The 24,624-nt window shown below is 25.6% G+C and overlaps 7 protein-coding genes across 7 annotated transcripts; 4 read left to right on the plus strand and 3 right to left on the minus strand.

The window, feature by feature from the left end:
- Nucleotides 1-2,260: 2,260 nt before the first annotated feature.
- Nucleotides 2,261-5,398, plus strand: Phum_PHUM462160 (Neutral alpha-glucosidase AB precursor, putative; the record flags this gene model as incomplete). The annotated part of the gene is made up of 13 exons (XM_002430031.1): nt 2,261-2,415; nt 2,495-2,596; nt 2,676-2,925; nt 3,007-3,146; nt 3,221-3,408; nt 3,500-3,738; nt 3,819-4,076; nt 4,147-4,396; nt 4,480-4,631; nt 4,708-4,821; nt 4,915-5,024; nt 5,115-5,218; nt 5,295-5,398. 13 exons carry the CDS (start codon nt 2,261-2,263, stop codon nt 5,396-5,398), a joined length of 2,166 nt encoding a protein of 721 aa, XP_002430076.1.
- A 456-nt stretch (nt 5,399-5,854) lies between these two features.
- Nucleotides 5,855-6,554, minus strand: Phum_PHUM462170 (40S ribosomal protein S5, putative; the record flags this gene model as incomplete). Its single annotated transcript, XM_002430032.1, has 2 exons — nt 5,855-5,923; nt 6,006-6,554. The coding sequence occupies 2 exons, from the start codon at nt 6,552-6,554 to the stop codon at nt 5,855-5,857; spliced, it is 618 nt and encodes a 205-aa protein (XP_002430077.1).
- Nucleotides 6,555-6,842: 288 nt separating this feature from the next.
- Phum_PHUM462180 (glutaminyl-tRNA synthetase, putative) lies at nt 6,843-10,351 on the plus strand (the record flags this gene model as incomplete). Its single annotated transcript, XM_002430033.1, has 14 exons — nt 6,843-6,965; nt 7,148-7,295; nt 7,378-7,534; nt 7,612-7,823; nt 7,920-8,071; nt 8,162-8,348; nt 8,433-8,620; nt 8,705-8,928; nt 9,007-9,146; nt 9,227-9,398; nt 9,482-9,644; nt 9,721-9,944; nt 10,029-10,218; nt 10,301-10,351. The coding sequence occupies 14 exons, from the start codon at nt 6,843-6,845 to the stop codon at nt 10,349-10,351; spliced, it is 2,331 nt and encodes a 776-aa protein (XP_002430078.1).
- A 389-nt stretch (nt 10,352-10,740) lies between these two features.
- On the plus strand, nt 10,741-13,629 carry Phum_PHUM462190 (vacuolar protein sorting-associated protein, putative; the record flags this gene model as incomplete). Its single annotated transcript, XM_002430034.1, has 11 exons — nt 10,741-10,789; nt 10,948-11,004; nt 11,089-11,195; nt 11,269-11,467; nt 11,568-11,717; nt 11,949-12,196; nt 12,290-12,412; nt 12,485-12,763; nt 12,858-13,016; nt 13,108-13,337; nt 13,425-13,629. 11 exons carry the CDS (start codon nt 10,741-10,743, stop codon nt 13,627-13,629), a joined length of 1,806 nt encoding a protein of 601 aa, XP_002430079.1.
- Nucleotides 13,630-15,539: 1,910 nt separating this feature from the next.
- Phum_PHUM462200 (Cyclin fold protein, putative) lies at nt 15,540-17,123 on the minus strand (the record flags this gene model as incomplete). The annotated part of the gene is made up of 6 exons (XM_002430035.1): nt 15,540-15,825; nt 15,907-16,059; nt 16,150-16,283; nt 16,414-16,602; nt 16,721-16,752; nt 16,901-17,123. The coding sequence occupies 6 exons, from the start codon at nt 17,121-17,123 to the stop codon at nt 15,540-15,542; spliced, it is 1,017 nt and encodes a 338-aa protein (XP_002430080.1).
- A 2,384-nt stretch (nt 17,124-19,507) lies between these two features.
- On the plus strand, nt 19,508-21,447 carry Phum_PHUM462210 (uncharacterized protein; the record flags this gene model as incomplete). Its single annotated transcript, XM_002430036.1, has 6 exons — nt 19,508-19,596; nt 19,723-20,244; nt 20,332-20,656; nt 20,748-21,060; nt 21,135-21,275; nt 21,359-21,447. 6 exons carry the CDS (start codon nt 19,508-19,510, stop codon nt 21,445-21,447), a joined length of 1,479 nt encoding a protein of 492 aa, XP_002430081.1.
- Nucleotides 21,448-22,877: 1,430 nt separating this feature from the next.
- Phum_PHUM462220 (uncharacterized protein) lies at nt 22,878-24,164 on the minus strand (the record flags this gene model as incomplete). The annotated part of the gene is made up of 5 exons (XM_002430037.1): nt 22,878-23,070; nt 23,165-23,239; nt 23,368-23,810; nt 23,908-23,954; nt 24,047-24,164. The coding sequence occupies 5 exons, from the start codon at nt 24,162-24,164 to the stop codon at nt 22,878-22,880; spliced, it is 876 nt and encodes a 291-aa protein (XP_002430082.1).
- Between the last annotated feature and the right edge of the window lie 460 nt (nt 24,165-24,624).

A 24,624-nucleotide genomic window follows, 5' to 3' on the forward strand; every position in this document is an offset into this window, starting at 1 on the left:
TGATATGTTACATAAATTAGATCACCTTATCATTTGAAATAAAAAGGACATATGAAATGTAAAAATATACTTAAGAGTAATAGAAAATATATACTACTTAATCTTCATGATAGTAATTTTATAAATAATATTAAATATGGGAGGATGTATGTTATGGCTTACATTATATATTATGTAAGTCATAAAATATTTAATATATATTATTAAAATGTTTATAAAACATTGAAAATTTGTTACCAAAAGTAAAATTTTTATATAAGTTTTCTTTTTACAAAACGCCAAGAGAGAAAAATAACGATTTTTTAAAATTTATTCATAACGGTTTTTTATGCATGTCTCTAACAGAGCGGTTTTCGGCCATCTTGTTTTTTTTGTCTTTTACCCTTGTCTTTTTACTTATTTAAAAATTGAATTTTATTATAATAATAGTAATGATAACAATAATAAAACCATTACATAATATTAATAAAAATGCTTTAGAAAATCTTTTTTTTTTTTTGGCAGATTTGAATAAAATAATTTTAAAATTAGACATTATATAAGAACTTACTAGGTCGCTGTGTGTTTAACATTAATAAAAATTTTAGCTGCATTTCATCCCGCAACTTTTTAACGAAAACTTTTCCGTTTGTTTCACCACAATACATAAGTTTTTTTTTTTTTTACATTTCATACATTAATCGGTTTTAAAAACTCTGCAATTTAATAAAAAAAAAAAAAAGAGAAAAAAAAACAGCGTCAAAAGTTTTGAATTAGATAAAAAAAAAAAACTTGAACAGCATTTTTAACGTATTATCGTATTAAGTGCCAACAAATTAAAAAAAGGCTGTGGTTTTTTTTTTAGAAGTTAGAACAAGTATAATTTTGGCTGTGCTCATTAATTTTGAATTTACGACATGATTTTATCTTTATTTTAGAAAATATTATTCAATTATTAATAATTTTTTTTTTTTTTTTGCTTTAAAATGGGGTATTTATTTTTTTATTTATAAAATTGTAAATTTTTACTAAATTTTTAATTGTTTTCAATACTTGTTGGCCGGTTAATTTTATTTAAAAATATGAATTTATTTTCAAAAATCATTATTTTATTAATTATTTAATATTTTTGTAATATTTTATTTATTAATAATACAAAGTTTGAATACATTTGTTTCATATACAAAGATTTGCTGTACAAATATTATACTATGGTTGGTTTTTTTTAATGTCCTCAAAAAAAAAATCCAAATACAAAAGACTATTTTAAAAAATAATCTTTTTTACAAGTGTATTTCTCATTATTTGATAAGAATATATTTAAGATTCGAATAATTTTCCTTTAGAATTTCATTAAAAGTATTAATTAATATATGTTAAATAAAAATGTCTTATTTTTAAAAAATTTAACTGCTGACATGTAAATTTAAAATTGGGTTTTACCAATTAATATTTTTATATTTTTATTTTAGAAAAAAAATTTTTTTTACATTTTTTATTGTCACATATATCTCGATAACATTAGGAGTAGATAGAACCAATTTTAAAAGTTGTGAGCAAAGTAGCTTTTGTAAAAGATGTAGAAATAAAATACCTGGAGAATCTTCATTTGAATTTTTAACATCATCTGCAAATGTAGAATCATCAGTTTTAAAATCTGAACTGATTGATACTAAATACAATTTCAAATATGATTTATATTTATATGCAGTTGATGGTGATATATTTAGGCTCAAAATAAAAGAACAAAATCCAATCAAACCAAGATTCGAGGTTCCATTTGTACTCGTGAGTGAGCCTGTTCTTAAGCCGTGAGTTTTTCAATTTTTTAATTCTTATTATTGTAATTGTCTTACAAAAAAATAAATATGTTAAAACAACTTATTAAAATTTCAGATTGAAAATTGTTCACAATTCACCAGATAAAGTAATTGTACAGTCAGGAAACAATGAAGCTCATATTTTTGCAAAACCGTTTAAATTAGATTTATATTTTAAGAATGTTCTAGTAATCAGTACTAATGCTCGAGGATTACTTAAATTCGAACACCACAGACAAAAACCGCTTCCGTAAGTTATTAAACTATTAATACAGTTCTTCTAATATTTTAAATATTTAGTAAATCAAATAAATTTTGCTTTAATTTGAGCTCATTTAAAAATATTTTAGAACTTTATTGTAATTATAGAATTGTTTTTTATTTTTAACAGTAAATCACAGGAACCAGATGAAAATGGAGAGAATCAAGACAATAATTCCGAAGTTGATCCTGAATTTTCAATGGAATCAGGTGCTTGGGAAGAAAATTTTAAATCTGCTCATGATACAAAGCCCAATGGCCCAGAAGCTGTAGCTTTAGATTTTTCTTTTCCACAAGCTGTTGTAGCTTATGGTTTACCTGAACATGCCGATTCATTTGCACTTAAGTCATCCAAGTATAAAAATAAGAATTTTTTTAATTATTCGTTTTATGCATAAATATTATAATCAATAATTTTAATTTTGCATTTGCAGAGGAAGTGATCCATATCGTTTGTATAACTTAGATGTATTCGAATATGAACTCAATAGTAAAATGGCCTTATATGCTGGTGTTCCTCTTCTTTTTGCCCATGGGTATTTGAATTTATTAAAAAATTAGATTGTATTAATAAATGTGTATTATGTGAAAATATATATTTAATAAATTTTTCAGACCAGAGAGTACAACAGGAGTTTTTTGGTTAAATGCCGCAGAAACATGGATAGATGTTATGAGTAAAGGAGATCAAAATGTTTTATCATCTATTGTAAATTTGGTATCTGGTTCTACCTCGAAATCAGAAATTGATGCTCATTTTATGTCTGAATCTGGAATCATAGATGTTTTTCTTTTGATGGGTCCTTCTCCAGATGACGTACTAAAACAATATGCCTCATTGACGGGAACATCACCTCTACCTCAGGTAATTTTATTTAAAATTCTTTCTTTTTTTTTTTCAAATTTTTGTTATTTGCGGGTCTTATTAATATTTTTAATTTTGCAGATGTTTTCGCTTGCTTATCATCAAAGCAGGTGGAATTACAATGATGAGGAAGATGTCAGAAACGTTGTTCAAAAGTTTGATGATTATAATTTACCAATGGACGCCATTTGGTTAGATATTGAACATGCAGATAATAAGAAGTAAATTGATATTTTTCATCTGCTTACACGTTAATGTTATTATTTTAGATATAAATCTTAAAGTTATATTTCAGGTATTTCACGTGGGATCCAGTCAGATTTGCGAATCCTTTGGAAATGACGAAAAATATATCTGATAAGGGAAGAAAACTAGTTGTTATAGTCGATCCTCATATCAAAAGAGATGTCGGTTACTTTTTGCATAATGATGCTGAAGCAAATGGGTACTATGTGAAAAATCCCGATGGAAAAGATTATGAGGGTAAGAAATTTCACAAAAAAAAAAAAAAAAATGTCCGTAAAAAAAGTAATTTCTAATAGTCCACCATGATGAATTATATTTTTTTTTTCAGGTTGGTGTTGGCCTGGATCATCCAGTTATTTAGACTTTTTAAATCCTGCAGTAAGGGAATATTATTCAAATCGATACTTATTGGAAAATTATAAAGGTTCCACTCTTGACACGTACATCTGGAATGACATGAATGAACCTTCGGTATTTAACGGACCTGAAATAACAATGCCCAAAGATGTTATTCACCACGGTGGATGGGAACATCGACACATTCACAACATATATGGGTTTTTACATGTACGCCATATTTTTTTTTTTCTTTAAATTATCATTTTTAATTTTAAAAAGGAGAATTTCAAACGTGTAATTTTTTAAAGACGATGTCAACATATGAAGGATTACTGAAAAGATCAGAAGGAAAATTGCGACCTTTCATTCTCACACGTGCAGGTTTTGCTGGGTCACAAAGGTATGTCAGCATTTGGACGGGTGATAACATGGCTGAATGGGACCACTTGAAAGCTACCATACCTATGTGCTTATCACTATCCATCAGCGGTTTAGTTTTGTGCGGGGCAGACGTTGGAGGATTTTTCGGTAATCCAGAACCTGAATTATTTGCACGATGGTTTCAGGTAAGTTATTTGCACCCGTTTGTTTTTGGTATTTTTAGTTAATTTTTTTTTTTTTTTTTTTCCAATAAAGGCGGGAGCATTTCAACCCTTTTTTCGCGCTCATTCCCATATCGATACAAAAAGAAGAGAACCATGGTCGATGGATCAAGTTGTAACGGACGTCATTCGAGGAGCGTTGCGAAAACGTTATAGTTATCTACCCTTTTGGTACACTCTTATGTACGAACACGAAAATACGGCATCGTCGGTCATGAGACCACTCTGGATGGAATTCCCAAAGGAAGAAGCAGTATACGGAATCGAAGATGAATATTTATTAGGTTTAAATATTTTAAAATTTTCATTTGTAAATCTTAAAAATTGTACGATTTGTAAACAAATTTTTTTTTTCTAAACGTTTTAGGAAAAAGTTTGTTGGTGCATCCGGTCACTGATAAAGGAGCAACTTCCGTTAACGTGTATTTTCCTGGAGTGAATGAAGTTTGGTACGATTCGGATACGTATGAAAAATTTGATCAAAACGGATTCGTCAAAGTACCCGTTGATTTAGAAAAGGTACAAAAAAAATTTAAATTAAGTACGTTACAATTGATATTTTAAAAAAAACGTTTTTTTTTTTTTTACCACCTAGATACCAGTTTTTATTAGGGGTGGATCGATCATACCTAAAAAGGAAAGGATTAGACGAGCATCATCCCTCATGCGTGATGATCCTTACACTTTGGTCGTAGCATTAGATGCTCAAGTGAGTTAAATTTTATCATTTCGTTTGAGTTTATAAAAAAAAAAAAAAAAAAAAAAAGGGGGGGGTTGTTTTAATGAGGAAAATATTTTTCAGGGTAAAGCATCGGGAAAGCTTTACATAGATGATGAACAATCTTTCGAATACAGAGAAGGGAAATTTGCATACCTGAGTTTGGAATATAAAAATAATAAATTAATATCCAGGTATGTGTTCGATTGGTGTGTTCACATGGACAAAATGGTGCATTAAATTTTTTTTATTAATTTTAATGAAAACTTTTTTTTTCGTTTTAGAAACTTGAATGATAAATTTGAATTTAAAAGTAAAGCATGGTTAGAGCGAGTACTAATTGTCGGTTTTAATGGAAGTTCTAAAAGGGCTGAAATCAATCACTCTGGTAAGTTAGGAAAAAATCAAGTTAAGTAGTATTATTATTATTAAGTGTATTCATATTATATTTGTCATGTTTTTAGGTAATTCTGCTTCTTTGGAAACGAGATTGTCATCGAATAATGTTTTGACAATTCGTAAACCAGGTGTATCAATGACAGAAAATTGGGAAATAAAAATAATGTAGATTTAATAAAGTATTTTATTTCGAAAAATAATAAAAAAAATTTGAAAAGTAATTATATATATATATCATTAGCCTTTTATATTTATTGCAATAAAAAAAAAAAAATTAAGTTAAAAACAAATTGTTTTTTAGATAAAAATTACTTTTAACCATATTGTCTTAATTTCAGAATTAAGAGAAAAAAAAAACAGAAAATTATGTAAGAAATTTATAGAATAAAAAAAAATGTAAATTTTTAAAAGTTCGAAATGGGATTTTTTTCACAAACATTCGAATCTAAATAACCAAGTTGAAATATTTGTGTGTGTGTGTGGGTGTGCGCGCTCCAATTAGGTAAATATTTTGTGGGTAAGGTGTTTTATGATACTGAAGGATAAAAAAAATAAAAACAATGTTTTTTTTTTTTAAAAATAATGTGTATGATGTATTATCATAAAATTGTTTAAAAATTTCAGCTTAACGGTTAGATTTAGCTACACGTTCCAATTCATCCTTCTTCTTGATAGCATATGAGTTGGATGAACCCTGTAAAATAACAAAAAAAAAAATTTACATCTTATTGTATTCATTATTATATTATAAGTTTAAATGAAGAAAAATATTTTACCCTAGCAGCATTGATTAACTCATCAGCAACACATTCTGCGATAGTTTTAATATTTCTAAATGCAGCATCTCTAGCACCAGTGCAAAGGAGCCAAATAGCTTGATTTACTCTTCTCAAGGGTGAAACATCAACAGCTTGTCTTCTTACTGTTCCGGCCCTTCCTATTCTAGTTGAATCTTCTCTCGGTCCAGAGTTAATGATTGCCGATACTAAAATTTGTAGTGGGTTTTCTCCAGTTAGCAAATGAATAATTTCAAAAGCATGTTTAACAATACGAACAGCCATTAATTTTTTCCCGTTGTTTCGGCCGTGCATCATTAAAGAATTCGTAAGTCGTTCAACTATCGGACATTGGGCTTTACGAAATCTTTTGGCAGCATATCGTCCAGCTGAATGTGGTAAGTATTTAGCATTTTTTTCTTTAACCGCGATGTAATCCTGTAGCGACATATCTGAAACTTGAACATCGTCGCAACTCCATCTTCCGAATAATTTAATTTCTGGTAATTCAGCCGCTTGGGCTGCCACTGACGATTCTACTACATCCATATCTGTGTCACTTCAGTTTTTGACCATCTGCTAAGTCGAAAAAAAACGGTTATTAATTACTTTTTAGGTACAATTAAAATTATTTATCGATTATAAAAAACGTAAAAAAAATTATTTTTAACTTAAACAAACGAAAAAATGAAACGTACGCACCAATTAAGCAAAAAATTAATGGGCAAAACGTGGTCTTCTCACAACAAATGCCAGAAATGGAGGAAGAACCAATTTCCGTTTCCTCGAGTATTTTTTTTTCACTAGTTCCACGTCTTAAAGTGTAGTGTGAATACCATGGGTGCGGGAGACGTGGAAATTTTAAAAACTTTACAGAGTATCGGTTTAAGTGAAAGTAAAGCGAAAGAAACACTTAAAAATAATGGTCTTACGCAAAATCTCCTCCAGGCTATTACTGAGGTAGTTTTCTTTTTAATTTAACGCGCCGAAAAAAATAATTTACTTATTAAAAAATTACTAATTAAGTCCTTGTCCATATGCTTTTTCTAAAATAATTTGGTTATATTTAATTTTTTAAATTTTTTATTCTTGCTTAAACATTAATAACTAATTTAGGTTTACGAAAAAATTTTATTTTCCAGGCAAATAAATATGGACCTGTTGATTCTCAAACAGGAATACTTGTTTATCACTTAGCAAGTAAAATTAAATCTCAAATTAAAGAGCAAGTACCTTTACTGGTATCATATATTATGTCTCAAAAAATTGACTCAACTGTTAAATTAGAAGGTTGGCTTTTCTTTATTAGCTCTTTTAAAAGAATAAATAAATAATTTTAAACATACTCAATTTATCAAAATAAATTTTTTAGCTGCTTTAGACTATTTATTGTCAAATATCAAATCAGATTTTAATAAGGAAAACTTTGAAGAGTACTGTGGTGTAGGAGTAGTTGTATCTCCTGAGCAAATTGAACAATGTGTAGAAAATGTCATGGAAAAATTCAAAGATGATTTAATTAAAAACAGGTTAGCCCATTATTTAGTTTAAAATAAAACTAAAATTTTTAGTAATTTCTATTCATAACAAAAAAAAAATTCTTTAGGTACCATTTCAATATTGGTTTAATTATGCAGGATGTTAGACAGCAATTAAAATGGGCTGATGGAAAAGCCATTAAAAGTGAAGTCGATTTGCAAGTTCTTGATCTTTTGGGCCCCAAAACAGAAGAAGATAAAAAAAAACCGGTAAAAACTAAACCTGAGAAACCGAAAAGTTCAGTGGAAAATAAACCTTCAGTGCAAAAAAAGGTTGCTGGTAAATATTACTTCCTATTTTATGATAATTTTTTTTTGTAGTAAATGTATTTATAATTAAATTTTATAATTTAAAAAAATTTTTTTTTTTTTTTAGTCGAATCTCAAGGTTCGAATACGATTGGAGAATTAATGAAAAATAAAGTTCATTTTCATAAAGTCGGTGAAAATTATAAAACTGATGGCTATGTGGTCACACCTAAAACTGCAGAACTATTGGCAGAGCATTTGAAAATAACAGGAGGCAAAGTAAAATTTTAAATGTGTAATTTTTTTGTACAGTTTAACGAAAAATTTGAAAGTAAACACTTAAAGAAAATTTTATTAAATGTAATTTAGGTTAGAACTAGATTCCCACCTGAACCCAATGGTATACTTCACATTGGTCATGCAAAAGCCATTAATATTAATTTCGGATATGCTGCAGCTTATGATGGAGTATGTTTTCTTAGATATGACGATACCAATCCAGAGAAAGAAGAAGAAAAGTTTTTTATCGGAATTAAAGACATGGTCGAATGGTTAGGTTAGTGAAATTTTTATTTAAAAACAATTAATAAAGTCATTAATCATTAAAATTACAATAAGAATTTGTTTTAAATTTGCTCAGGATATAAACCATACAAAATAACTCATTCATCAGATTATTTTGACAAATTGTATGAATTGGCAATTGAATTAATTAAAAAAGGACTTGCTTATGTGTGCCATCAAAAACCTGAAGATATAAAAGGTTTTAATCCACCTCCTTCTCCCTGGAGAGATCGTCCCATCGAAGATAACATTAGATTATTTCAGGTAAATTACTTGTTTTTTTTTTTATTATATATCTATTTCTTTTTTTTATATTAAAAATAATTTAATGAAAAATGTTTTTAAAAGGATATGAAAAATGGGAAATTTGATGAAGGAGAAGCTACTTTAAGAATGAAAGTAAGGTTGGAAGAAGGAAAAGAAGATCCTGTGGCTTATAGAATAAAATACGTACCCCACCATCGTACTGGAGATAAATGGTGTATTTATCCTACTTATGATTACACTCATTGTCTATGTGATTCAATAGAAAACATAACTCATTCATTATGTACCAAAGAATTTCAATCGAGGTGTGTGTAATTTTTCATTAATTTTTTTACTTGTTGATTTTGCACAATAAATAAATAAATTTTTTTTTTTTTTTTCAGACGATCTTCATATTATTGGTTGTGTAACTCTCTTGAATTGTACTGTCCCGTACAGTGGGAATATGGAAGATTGAGCGTCAATTATACGGTTACATCAAAACGTAAAATAGCAAAATTAATTACCGAAAACATTGTTAAAGGTAAATGATTTTTTAAAATGAAAAATTTATTCATAATGCAAACCTTAAAACTTTTTATAAATAAAAATTTAAAATTGTAGATTGGGATGACCCCAGACTTTTCACTTTATCTGCACTTCGAAGAAGAGGTTTTCCAGCAGAAGCGATTAATAATTTTTGTGCTGGAATGGGTGTAACAGGTGCTATGAGTGCTGTCGATCCCCAGGTTTTAGAAGCCTACGTTAGGGACGTTTTAAACATCACAGCTCCAAGGTAACGTTTTTTAAATTTATCATATATGCATTTATTTTAATAAAAAAAAATGGTTTTTATATAATCTGGTACTTTAATTTTAGACGTATGGTGGTACTAGAGCCGTTAAAAGTAACCATCACAAATTTCCCATCAAAAGACGTCATTAAAATCAATGTTCCCAATTTTCCCGATGATGCTTCAAAAGGCACACATACTATTCAATTTAGTAGTACAATTTTTATTGAAAGATCTGATTTTAGAGAAGTATGTATATACGAAAAAAAATCTAATTGATTGACATTTTGTAAAATAAAACTAAAGAATTTTGTTTTAATTTCAGGAACATGAAGCAGGATATCGCAGACTTACTAAAGCGCAGCCAGTAGGATTACGTCATGCCGGTTATGTTATTCATTTGGATGAAACTGTTAAAGATTCAGCTGGAAATTTACTGGAGTTAAAAGTGAAATGCACTCCAGTCTCGGAAATCAAAGTCAAACCGAAAGCTTTCATTCATTGGGTTTCAAATCCGATGAAGATAACTGTGAGAATATTCGATCCTTTGTACGTATTAATCAATTTTTTAAACTACACATCATTTCAATTTTCTATGAAAAATAATATTCAATGATTTATTTTCTTCGACAGATTTCACCATAAAAATCCAGATGATCCAAATGAAGTCCCCGAGGGATTTTTATCGGATTGTAACAAAGATTCACTTCACGAAATAGAATCTCTAGCTGATTTATCACTTTCCGGAAGTAAATGTTACGATACTTTTCAATTTGAAAGAAATGGATTTTTCACTGTTGACAAAGATAGTGACGATAAAAGGGTATATATATATTTTTTCATATAATTTATTACAAGTTTTAATCGAAAACTTTATTTATTAATTAATGTAATTTTCATTACAGTTAGTTTTCAACAAAACCGTCTCGCTCAAAGAAGCCTCTGGAAAGGAATAAATTTACAAAAATAAGAAGGGAAATATAATACTTTTTATAATGATAATCGATAAGGGATTTTATATTTTTTTATACGTACTTAAATTGGGAAATTATGCTGTATTCAGTATTTATATTATTTTTTTAAATTCTATTTAATTATTGGTTTAAAATAAATACATTGTTGAAAAAAAAAAAAAAAAAAATTATTGAAATTTATTTGGTTTTTAAAGTAAAGCTTAAAAAGTATTTATTATTATTTTTATTTTTACACAGTTTTTCGCGCATGCGTCATTTAAATCAGCAGGGAAATATTTTATATTCATTTATGTTGGCAGAATTACAATTGTGCAAACCAAATTTGTCGCACATTCGTTAATCAAATCAGGAGGGAAATATTTTATTCATTTATGTTGGCAGCATTACAATTAATCAATATTGTTGCCAATATGTACGAGAGTAAATAACACGATAAGTAATTACATAGTTATTTTTTTTAAAATAAAAGTAATCAAACTTATTTAATATGTTATTATAATTATACTTTTGTCATTTATAAGAAGTTAGATGCAAATGTGATATCAGTTGCATTTGACTAATTAAATTTTTAGTCATAGACAGTATTTTTGGATGTGGAAAGTTTTTGTACAAAATGTCTTCAATTATTGGAACAGGTAAGTTTAAACTTATTTTATAAATATTAAATTTTTACCCGATGAAACCAATGTAGTGAATACTAAAATAGATATGTACTTTAGATACTATTAGCAAAATGAATGTGATCTCAGTGGTGAAAACATACATTTCAAAAATGATTGAAGATAGTGGTCCGGGAATGAAAGTTTTACTTTTGGATAAACAAACCGTAAGGTTTTTTTAAATAATAATATTTGAGATAATTTTTTTTTAATGAAATTACAAAGCAATGCTTGTTTTAGACAAGTATCATAAGCATGGTTTACAGTCAATCGGAAATTTTTCAAAAAGAAGTTTATTTATTTGAAAGAATAGATGTAGGAAACAGAAAGGAATCTATAAAACATTTAAAATGTATAGTGTTTATGAGGCCAACAAAGGAAAATATCGGTTTTCTGGCTGGGGAATTGAAATATCCAAGATACAGTACTTATTACATTTGTGAGTTATTATTTATTTCATCAGTTTTTTCAAAAATCAAAATCGACAAAAAAATTCACAATATTAATTATGTATTAAAAAATTGATTTTTAATTTATAGATTTAAGTAATATTATTTCAAAATCAGATATTAAAATATTAGCAGAATCAGATGAGCAAGAAGTCGTTAGGGAAATTCAAGAATTTTATGCTGATTATTTAGCTGTCAGTCCTCATTTATTTTCTCTAGGAATTCCTTGCATTTACGAAGGTGAGAATTATTATTAATAAAAATTTATATTTAAAATTATGTATTTTAATTTTTCTTATTAACAGTACTAATTTTTAAAATGTGTACAATTTTATTTCGAAAAAAATAATAACATTTAGGGAAGCAAGTATCGTAACAGTTTGAAAATTTTAAGAGTTTTCGAATACGGAAAAAAAAAAAAAAAAAAAAGAATTTATTTAAATTGTAAGCCTTTTAAATTGATTAATTTAGAATTATCTTGGAACTTAAATCACCTGCAAAGATCAATACAGGGAATAACATCAGTACTTTTATCACTTAAAAGATTCCCTATAATTAGATATCAAGGAATGTCCGAAATGGCCAAGAGGTTAGCAGAAGGAGTTCGTGATGTGTTAACTCGTGAAAGCTCTCTTTGTAATGTCGGTCATCATAGCACTTCTACGATTCTCCTTATTTTAGACAGAAGAGAAGATCCCATAACTCCTTTGCTTAATCAAGTAAATTATTTTCTTTTAATATTTTCATTAAAGTCATTTTATCGATTTAGAATCTGTTTGAAAACTAATTAGTTTGTTATCGTGACTTATTAGTGGACTTATCAAGCGATGGTGCATGAACTTCTCACAATCAATAACAATAGGGTTTGCTTACCGAAAAACCAAGACATGAAAGAAGTTGTTTTGTCAGCAGAACACGATGAATTTTATTGTAATGTATGTTTAGTAATTTAATAACCCATCCTTTTGCTGTTGCAAACGATTGTACATGAGAATGTTTGATTTCAGAACTTGTATCTAAATTATGGTGAAATAGCTCAGATGATTAAGGAATTGGTTGATGAATTTCAAAAAAAGGCCAAAAGTCACAAAAAGGTGGAAACGATTGCGGATATGAAAAATTTCGTCGAGTCTTATCCGCAATTTTCTAAAATGTCAGGAACGGCAACCAAACATGTAAACGTTGTAGATGAAATATTTTCCTTGATTGGAAAATATTGTTTGATGGATGTTTCGGAATTGGAACAGGATATTGTTTCGCAAGATGATCAAAGCCAACAATTACAAGTGAGTTTGAATATAAAAAAATTGAGTTTTGATACCGACATTTTTTTCTTTTTTTTTGATCAAACACTAAATTTGTTCCTTTTTTTTTTCGAAGAACATACGTGGGATTATTAATAATAATAAAATTAGAGATATAGACGCCACACGTTTGGTCATATTATATTGTTTAAGGTATAGACGTTCGGGGGATGCCAATGTTAACATGTTGGTAAACGCGTTAAGAAAAAGAGGAGTTTCCGACAGGTTAATTAACGTAAGAAACAAAATGGCTGCCGAATGAAAAAGTTTACATGAAATTTTAATTAAAAAATTATTATTATTATTATTATTACATTTGATTCTAGATGGTAGATAAAATAAGGCATTACAGCGTGGATATTAAAAGCGATTTGTTCGGTGAAAATAAAACGGTTGAAAAAATAAAGAAAAAATTATCGGATTTGAAAGGAGTCGAAAACGTTTTCACGAGGCATACGCCATTATTGAAAGAAACGTTAGAGGATTTGATTAAAGGGAAATTAAAAGAATCCATGTATCCCTACGTAAACAGTAGTAAAGGTCAAGGAAACAAAAAGTGAGTCTAGAAATTGATGTTAAATAGTAGTCCGAGACGTTGAAAAGATTTTCAAAATGAAAAAAAAAAAAACTTACTCTTTTATAGAATTCAAGATGTAATTGTTTTTATGATCGGTGGTACGACATATGCAGAATCTTTGATCGTACATCAGCTGAATAGGACACACGCGAGAGTAAGCATCGTGCTCGGTGGTACCACCATACACAATTCAACGTCTTTTTTAGACGAAGTAGAAATGGCAACCGAAAGGAGCGGTTGGAAATCGAATTCACGAATAAAACAGCTTTAAATAAAAATCGAACATTTTTCACAATCGATAATATAATCTCGATCAGGTTGAGGAAAATTCGAGAATCGAAAAAAATCAAAATCGAAATATCTCGAAAGTTTGTTAATCGAAAATATTCTTGCAGTTACCCAGTTCTTTATTCGTATAAATAATAATAATAATATGCTTTAATAAATTTTTTTATTTATTTAATATTTAATAAATAAACAAAATGAATTATTAATAAATAAATAAATAAATAATCTAATCGATAAACTCTCATAAAACTTTACGATTATTTTTTATATATATATTAATTGTGTTCGTTGTAAAAAAAACCGTTAAATTTTATTTATTATTATTATTATTATTATTTATTAGTAATCTATTTAAAAAAGAAAATTAATAAATATTTATTAAACGAGTTATTTATTTGCAATATTATCCGTATTATTATAAATAATTTATTATTAATTTATCGAACATAATAATTAATAACATAAAATTTATTTCATTATCGAACAGGAAAAAGATATAAAAAAAAAGTAAATAAAATAAACTCAAAAAAAAATTTTTTATATTTTTATAATAATAATAATAATATTTTAAAAGTCAAAAGCGTTATAAATCGTGACTAAAACTATTTATAAAAAAAAAAAAAAAAAATGACTCGTAATGAAAATAGAAAAAAACCGTTGGTTTATTATTTAATAATATATATATTATTAAAACAGGCAATCAAATAACACAATGCCATTTTATCAAATAATAATAAAAAATTTAATAATAATTTCTATTCAACGCCCTTATCATTTATTATCATTAAAGGGGGAAAAAAAATTGAATGGAATGTTATAATAATAATAATAATAATTTTTTGGACAATCTTATTAAATCTATTGGTGTAATATTTTCATTATTATTATTATTATTATTAAATTTTACATTTAAATTCACAAATAAAAGAAAAAATAATATCAAATTTTTTTTTGAGAAAAAAAATAAATAAATATCAATCGATAAATTTTTATTAAAAAATAATAATAATAATAATAATAAGTTTGCAACAAAATATAATGATGAAAATATTTAAATAATAATAATAATAATATAAAAAATAAACGTAAAGTTTTTTTTTTTTTGTAAAAAAATTTCTTTAAATTATTTAAATTAAGAATAATACAAAAAAAAAAAAATTCACACTAACTAAACAGTAGGCAGCAGTCAAAATGGCAAAAAAAAAAAAAAAAAAAATGAATTTAATAATAAAAATCAAATTCATAATATATATAAAAAATATTGTTGCAAAATAAAAATTTTAAAAAAAAATTTGTTTAATTGATTTTTTGAATTTAACAGCGTTGATTTTTACAGCAATATGGATGGCATCAATTAGCCTAAACCTAAATAAATTTTTTTAAATTTTATTTTGGCTTATTACAAATTGCTTTATCGTTTCCAGTCATCTACGATAATATATATTTATATATAATTTTATAATATATCTACAATATAAGTTTTTTTTTTTTTTTTGCTTCATGTTTATTAATTTTAATTTTGGGAAGTTAATCATTTTTGTTTGGCCCCAATAAATAAATTTAAATTTAAATAAAAAATTTTTTCCCTATATAATCAAAATTTAATTAATTAATATTATTATTATTATTTTTTACTAAATTTAATTATATTTCACTATTTCGGACTTTTTTTTTTTTTTATCGACTATGGCATTATTATTATTATTATTATTATTAATATTATTTAACACGATTTATAAGTCTCCAAATATTTTGATCTAATGTAATTATTACGTTTAATATTTTTTTCTACTAATAATAATAATAATAATTTATTTTTTCATTGATTGTCCCTTTTTGTTTGTTTGTTTGTTTGTTTGTTTTTAATTAAAAAATAAAATTATGTATAAAGGCTCAAGACAAAATTGCTATGCTTCTCCTGGGTTGTCCCATGCTAATATTATCTAAACTAGACCATTTTTTAGCATTTTTTAAAGCATTTAATACGATTTTGTCTTGATATTTCCTAGACATTGCTTCAAGTTTTTCAGCTCTCTCCTTGCTCAGGGGTTCACCAGGGAAAGCCAAATCATTATCTTCTGCTAATGTTCGGAGATCAAAATAATATTTGGCATAAACACTGGACGGCACATTTATATTGAATTGTATCATTTCCAAAAACTGCCTTTCTAATTCGTTCCTAAAAAAAAAAAATTTTTATTTTAATCTGATTTATACATATATTACAAAAATTATTTTTAAAATTTTTTCTCCTACTTACATGTCTTCTACTGTAACATCTATTAATATTTGACAATAATCTACATTCCACACAGCCTGATCATCCCAAACCTTTGATGCTAATAAAATTGCTCCGAGAACTATTCTTTTCCAATTACCCGGAGTGATATCTATTTCAGCAAGCGTTAACAACCTTTAACATTTGTTAAAAAAAAAAACTTTTGTTATTACTCAACATTTACATGCAGCCTTTTTAATAACATTAAATGGTGGTGGTAGGTACCTTTCCAAATAAACTAGAGTTATAATGGCACATTCAGCTGTTAATTGAGCAGCACCGAATAAAGTTCTAATACATTTATATATTTGCCTATGCTCTGGAATGTGCTGATCGTAATTATCAGGAACGGGATCTTTCTGAAATAATTAATTATTTACACATTCTATTCTTTCCACAAAAAAAAAAAAAAAAAAATTAACATTTAATTAACAAAACTATAAAATTAACAATTGACAGAAAACTAAAAGCTTGTGCTTGTATACTTACAGTTAATGGATATAATTTTTCATCGAATATATCGAGTTGTCTATCGGATGTACGATTTTTAATATTATAATAAATTGCAAGAGCTACACATTTTATTGTGTTTTTTAAATTTGGTTGAGAAACTGTGCTATCATCTAAATATATGGTAGAACATGAATTGCTTTTTTTCAGCCTGCATGCATCTGTAATCTTAAAACAAAAAATACATACATCTACACAACATTAAAACATTTTATATATATATATGAATGGTGGTCATATATATATATATATATTATTTTCAATATAATAATTGTATGATGCTTACATGACTAAGACTTTTCTTCCTGACCATTCCATCTGTAAAAACCAAAAAAAAAAAAAAAAAAAAAAATTATATGCAAAGAAATATGCGACATAATTACTTAAAAATATAAAGATAAATTTATTTGTTTACTTTTTTTAAAAAAATTTGATAAAGAGAAATAAAATTTTTTTTGTAACTTACTCTCAGAGACCTTGGACCTTTCCATGAATAAAGTTCCTGCTTTTGCATGTATTGAAGGATTAGCTTCAAAATTTTCAGGTTCTCTTTCACTAATGTGTGGTAAATTTGCATGACTATTATGCTTCCAGTCTGTTATGGTTTCTCCAACGGGAGTCCCATCCAAATGTGGTTTTCTGACGGGCGGTGGTGTTTTATAAGCAAAACAACAATTTCTATTGCCCATTTTCTTCGGCAATCGTCAATTATATAATTTAAATAATTATTAGCTAAATTTCACTGTATATTAAAATCATTAAAAATCTCCTATGAAGAGAATAATATAAATATTATATAAAATTTAAACATTTATTTTTAAAATTTTTTTTTTTTTTTTCGGGTGCAAGGTTTTTGATTTTTAACTCCCACCCAAATTCAAATAATCATCATCACCACCACCAATTGAAATTTAATGAGCCCGGCTTAAAAAAAAAAAAAAAATTAAATAATTTCCTTAATAATATCGTTTCCTTTTGTTTTTTTTTTAACCAAAATAATTCATAATATTACTTTAATTTAACGGTTTAAAAAAAAAAAAAAAAAAATTTGCTTTAAAAAAAAAAAAATTTATATAAATATAATAGAAATTCATACATTATTTACTTATACTGTGAACTTTACTCGGTCTTGCATATGTACTGATGAGAAATTTTTTTTTTCATATGTTTTCTTCTTGATATCAAAACTTTTGTTATATCTTCTTATCAATATTCAATTAAATATTAAATGATAAAAATTTATTTTCATTTAATATATACATTTCTTTTTATATATATATACATAAATTTAAAATATATATTTACTTATTTATTAAAATTATTAAAAGTATTAAGAAAAAAAAAAAAAAACTTTTCAATTTTATTGTTAACTTTTATTTTATTATTAACCTTAATTTTATATACCTTAATTTTTTTTTTTTTATATCAGTACCTATCATAATGGACAATTGAATAATTATTATATTTATAAATTATCCATATTTACTCCATTTATTCCTACAAACCTTTTTTTTAATCGTTAATTTTAATTCAGGAAAAGAATTTATTTTATTTTTTTTTAGTTAATTAATTTTTTAGAAAAATTCGCCATTTTTTTTTTTTTTTTGTTCTTAATAAGTATTCGACAGAATTTATTAAATTTATTTTATTTTTTATAATGGAAAAGTGAGTTTGAATTTTAATTTTAAAGGATTGTTAATAAGGAATAATTAATAATTATTTGATTCGTTTTATTTTATTTTTAAACTTTTTATTTATTTAACTGACATCTATGAATTTGAAAAACTTACTATCAACCAATATTGACCAAATAGTTTTTTTTTTTTTTTTTTTTGGAATAAATATCGAGTCGATTGAATATTATGGATTTTTAAAAAGCAAAATTTAAAATGATTTTTTTTTTAAACGTATAATTAATTATTATAAAAAATTAAAAAAGTAAATAAATTATAATTTATTATTTTAGTGAATTTTAAAAAAAAAAAAAAAAAAAAAAAAAAACAGTAACGCCAACCAGTCAGGTCAAATATATATAATTAAAAAGTGTTTCCAGTGGATAACAATGTGGATAGTAAACAACTAAATTTTTTTTCTTTTTTCTTTTTTCTATTATTATTATTATTATTAACTTATTTTAAAAAATGTTCCTTTTATTTTAATATATATTTAACTTAATTAAAAGTTAAATATTATTTAATTATGGCAGAAATGTCTACTATAATGCGTATATTAGAATTAATGGAAGAAAACGATAAAGTTATAACTATATACGATGATGAAGAGTAAGTACTTATTGTTTTAACAATAACAATTTTTTTTCTTTTTCCCCCCTCCCCCCCTCACCTCTTTCAAATTATTATTATTATTATGTTTTTTTAACTTATCAAATATAATAAAATTATAAAGATTTTTCACAAATCCAAAAAATTCTCATTAAGTAATTAAAAAAAAAAAAAAAATTATTTTTGTTTATGTCATGTAACACATATAAAATTATTTCATTTATAATTTTTTTTTTTTTTTATGTTAATAATGATAATTGTGATTGTATAATTTATTTTTGAAATGATAACTTATAGGAAATTATTATCATAAATTTTTATTTTTATTATTATTATGTTTTTTGTAAATGTATTATTGTTTCTTAAAATTTCCTTTTTTTTTTTATACATCTGTGATACAGTTTCAAGTTTTTAAGTTACAGGCTAATTTGTTGAATTAAATTCCATTTTGTTAATAATATTTATTTGCATTTATACATAAAAATAAACTTATTTTATTATTAATAATTGTGAATGTATTAGTACATCATAACTGTACTTTTACATTTTCTAGAACACACAGTGAATATTCAATTTTTAAAATAATTTTTGGAAGCTGACCCAAATTTATTTTTAATGTTTTTATTTAGAGATTTATTATGATAAATTAAATTTTTAATATGTATTTGTGTTGATAAATTGCAAAAATGAAAACTATATCGATTGTTTTGAATTGTTTTTTTAATAAGAAAATTTTTATATTATTCGGGTATTATTCACATGCCTATTACTTTTAAATTGTTATTTTCGCAATGAATAATGAGTATTCAATAGTGACAGCATTAGATTGCTTTAAAAATTCGACTAAAAATTACAAAAAAAGTTTTAAAATTTTCAAAAGGTGCAATATAAATTTTTTATTGATTATATTTTTTTAACAATGAAAATAATTTGATTTCTATAATTAAACTTAATGATTTCCTTTGTATAAATTGTAATTTCACTAAATTTAATATTTATTTTACAGCATAGCTGAAGAAAAGAAAACAGAGGGAAACAGATTGTACATGTTAAAGCAGTATGAAGAGGCTTTACCATATTACACCGAAGCGATTTCTCTTCAACCGAAAAATGCTTCTTATTATGGTAATAGATCAGCATGTTATATAATGCTATCAAAATTTAGGAATGCATTGGAGGATGCGAGAAAAGCAGTTTCAATAGATCCAACATTTGTAAAAGGATATGTTCGAATGGCAAAATGTTTTCTCGTTTTCGGAGACATAACAGCAGCTGTTTCTTCAATTTCCAAAGCCAAAGAATTATGTCCGAATAGTGAAATTGCTGAAAATGAATCCAAAATAGTAGAACGTGTGAAATATTTTAAGGAAGATGCTGACAATGCATATGAATCTAAAAATTACAGAAGGGTTGTTTTTTGCGTTGATTGCATGCAAGCTTTCGGAGTAAATTGTACATCTTATAAACTTCGAAAAGCTGAATGTCTGGCATTGTTAGGAAAATATTATGAAGCGAGAGTAATAGCCAAGTGAGTGTTTTTAAAATTAGTAAAACTTTTTATGTTATTTAAAATTTTTTTTTCGATTGAAATAAAAACATATTGTTGTATTTACAGTGACGTTTTGGAATTAGAGCAAAACCCTGATGCTATATATGTTCGCGGATTGTGCGTGTACTACGGAGAAAGTACAGGAACGTTAGAACGTGCTTCGAAACTTTTCCAGCACGCTCTTAAATTAGCTCCTGGTCACAAAAGAATTTTAGAAGTGTATAAAAAAGTCAAATTGTTAAAACAAAAAAAAGATGAAGCGAATAATGCTTTTAATAGTTTTAAATATCAAGAATCCCTCGACTTGTATTCTGAAGCATTAAACGTCGATCCACAGAACAAAATAATTAATGCAAAATTATTTTTTAATCGTGCTATTGTAGCTTCAAAGGTAAGTCAACAAACATCGACTTTCTGTTTTAAAAAAATGAAAATGTAAATCTTTTAAATTCTGTGCTGTACTCTTTAATGTATTTTAATAGTTGAACAAATTAAACGATGCGATTGCCGATTGCACTTCGGCTTTAAAATTGGACGAAAAATACCTGAAAGCTCTTCAACACAGAGCATGGTGTTACATGCAAATGCAAAATTATAAGGAAGCAGTGGAAGATTACGAGGCCGTATACAAAATGAAAATGACCAAAGAAAACAAAAGACTTTTGCAACAAGCTAAATTAGAACTGAGAAAATCTAATAGAAAGGATTATTATAAAATTCTTGGAATAACGAAAACCGCGACCATCGACGAAATAAAAAAAGCTTATAAAAAAAGGGCTTTAATACATCATCCTGGTAAAATTGTGATTATTTTTTTTTTCTTTAATTAATTTCGATTAATTAATAATTATTAATCATTATGATTTTAGATCGGCACATTAACGCGTCCGAACCGGAAAGGTTGGGACAAGAGAAAAAATTCAAAGAAGTTGGAGAAGCGTATAGTGTTTTATCTGATCCAGTGAAAAAAGTCAGATATGATAACGGTCAAAATTTGGAATACTCAGAAGGTACGTGTAGGTTTTTCCAACAGAAAACTTTTTAAACACACAATATAGGAAAACTTTATTACATTATTTTTTATTTATTTTAGAATGTGATACTGACAAATTTTATGCATTCTTCGAAGGTGCATGCAATGGAAATTTCAATTATACTAATTTCACATTCCGATACGATTAAATTAAGTAAACGTTTTCTTTTTTTTTTTTTTTTTTTAAATTTACTACATAATAAAAATTTGCTTGGATCGTAACGAAACGCCTGCAATGTAAAAAAAAAACCAAAACAAAAAAAATTAATCAATTCGTCGTTTATTTTCGTCGTTATTTTCGTTCAACATTGCATTCATTTTAGTAGTAGTATTACACCTTCATCGTGTAACTAAGCAAATTTCTCAATTGCGCTCGATCGTCGTGGAATTAAACATTAATCGATGAATATATCGATCGATCGATCGATAAAATGATTTATTTATCTGTTTTGTCGTCATTTTGATTTGGAAATTATACGCGAAATGTGATATTCGGAACAAAAAAATTTTTTTTTTTTTTTTTTTTTTTTTCAGTTCGATTTATTATTCGAACGTAGTTTTTATATAGTTCGGTTAAAAAAAAAAGCATTTTGTAATCGTGTAAGTGAATGAATGTAATAATATTAAATTTAAAATTTATTTTATATATTAAATCAAATCAAATTAAAATTTGTGTTTTACATTTTACATTTGGAATAATTACTGACGGGACATAAAGTATGTATTTATATATATTTATACATATATAAGGTATCACGCATACATTTTTATTGTTCGTGATAAAACATGTAATCGATAATTATAATTTTATATAATAATAATAATAATATTAATAAAAATGTACGCGCGACATCAATTCTTTCTTACTTAATTCTAAATTAGATTGTTATGATATTCTGTGTGTGTGTGGTACGTACAGCAATAAATTCTAAAAAAAATTTATATAACGTTTCACAATTTTACAAAAATAATGATCTTATTAAAATATTTATTTATTATTTATAATATTAAACAAAAAAAAAAAAGTATTTGTGTAAAATTCAATGTGTGGTAGAATTTTTAGAAGAAAATTTCAATAAGAAAAAAACAAAAAAAGAGGACAAATTATTATTATTACTATTACTATCTACTATTATTACTATTATTATTATTATTATTACTACAACTATTATCATTGTATAACTTTTTTTTTGTAGTTTTGCAGGTAAAATTAAACAAACTGACTGAAAAATAATAATAATGAACAAATTAATAATAAAATTTTATTCATATTTAATTTGTTGGTTGTAACAAACAACAACAAACAAAAAACTTACCTGTAAACATGTTAATAATAATAATAATAATAATAATAATTAATGTAAGGTATTATTAAGTTATATATATATAAAAACAGAAAAGAAATTTTAATTGATTTAATTAATTTTTATTATTATTAAATTTTAATTTATACAAAAAAAAATTTACAAAAAAAAAAAAAAAGAAAGATAGGGTGATCATTAATTTTTTATAGTTTTTAAATTAATTAATTAATTAATCAATTAATTTTTTTTAAATTGTCATTTTTAAAAGTAATTAATCATTTTGTTTCTGAATTAATTTTTTCATCTTGTATGGCGGCTAATTGTGACATGTAATCTTTACACAAAGGCGGATTTTTATCACCTTTTTCCGTTTGCATACAATTATTATTATTATTATTGTTATTATTATTATCATCTTGATTACCTCCACACTCTTGTTCTTGTTTAGAGTGATGAGAGCATTCGCATCTAAAAATGTAAAATGAGAAAAATTGTTTGTTTGTGTTTGTGTTTGTTGTTGTTAGGAAAATGATTTTTGAAAAAAAAAGTACAAAAAACTTACTGTACGGTTAATTCGATGGGTACGGAATTTTTAGGGCAACTAAATTTACCTTCTTCTGCTGTTTTTTCTTCTTCCCTAAATAGAACAGGGTAAAAAAGGTTTTATTATTATTATCATCATCATCACTATTTTATGATTTGTAGAAGAAAAAATTAGGAGGGGGGAGAGAGGGGGAGGGAGGGGAAAAAAAATTAAGAAATTACTTTGGATTTTGTGATGGTGATCTTGATGAAGAGGTTTCTTGATTTTGTTTTTGATTTTTACTCGGGGTACCCGTCGTTTTAACCGTTTTAGAATTTTTATTCCCTTTAACGCCGTCTTTAACATCTTTTCCGCCATCTTTTTTAGATTTTTTCTTTTCGGTAAATTTAAATTTTTGTATTTTAGCTTTTAATTTTTCCAATTTTTCCTGTTCGACTTTGGCTTTGGCTTCCAATTCTTTAGCTCTCCTTTCTTTTCTCTCTTTTATATTTGCTTCGGCTTCTTTTTTAGCTTTCCTCGCTTCTCTCCTTATTTTCTTTCTCCTATTTATGAAATTGATTTCTTTAAACGATGGAACGAACACGTTGGCATACCATTCGTCTCTTTCTTTCAACCACATTCTTCCATATTCACCGCTCATTATGTATATCATGTTTGTCGGATTCTAAAAAATCATCATCATCATCATCACCGTACACATTTAACGCATCCTTACTAATAATAATAATAATAATAATTATTATTTATAAATAATCACTTACGCCGTTATCCACGGTTGTAAACAATGGTGTTTTTTCTAATTTTTCATCTGTAAATGTTTTGTTTTTTTTTTTTAAATATTAATATTAATATTTATATAAATTAATTACATATGTATATTTTTTTTTACAAAATACTTACGCCAATCCGTTGATACAATATTATCATTGCAAATAATTTTTTCAGCTCTTTGCCATCTTACAAAATCTTTATTTTTTAAATTTGGTTTAAGACGCGGTGAAGTATTTGGACAATTCATCTCTCTCTCTCTCTCTTTCGGGTTTTTTCTATTTTTTATTTCTTTGTCTCTTTTCTTTTCTTTTTTTTTTTAATTACTAAATATTATTATTATTTATTTATTTATTTTTTTACTTTTAAGTTTATCACATTAGGAAAACTATTATTTTTTTTTTATCATCCGAATGTAGAGAGAAGAAAAAAAAAAAAAAAAAAAAATTAATTCATTAAATTTACATTTCAATTATATTAAAAAAAAAGAACAAAACAAAACAAACAAAACAAAACAAAACATAACAAAACAAAAATTAATATCTCTGTGTCTATTCATAACACTAAATTATTATTATTATTATTTTGTTTACATTTTTACCCTTTTTTTTTTTTTTTTTTTTGAAATTTGGGAAAAGGTTTCGTTTAAAAAAAAAAAAAAAAAAATTCTTTTAATATTTTAACTTTTATTTAAAAAATTCAAAAGTTTG

Source organism: Pediculus humanus, genomic scaffold (assembly GCF_000006295.1).
Source record: "Pediculus humanus corporis 1103172108247 genomic scaffold, whole genome shotgun sequence".
NCBI lineage: Eukaryota > Metazoa > Arthropoda > Insecta > Psocodea > Pediculidae > Pediculus > Pediculus humanus.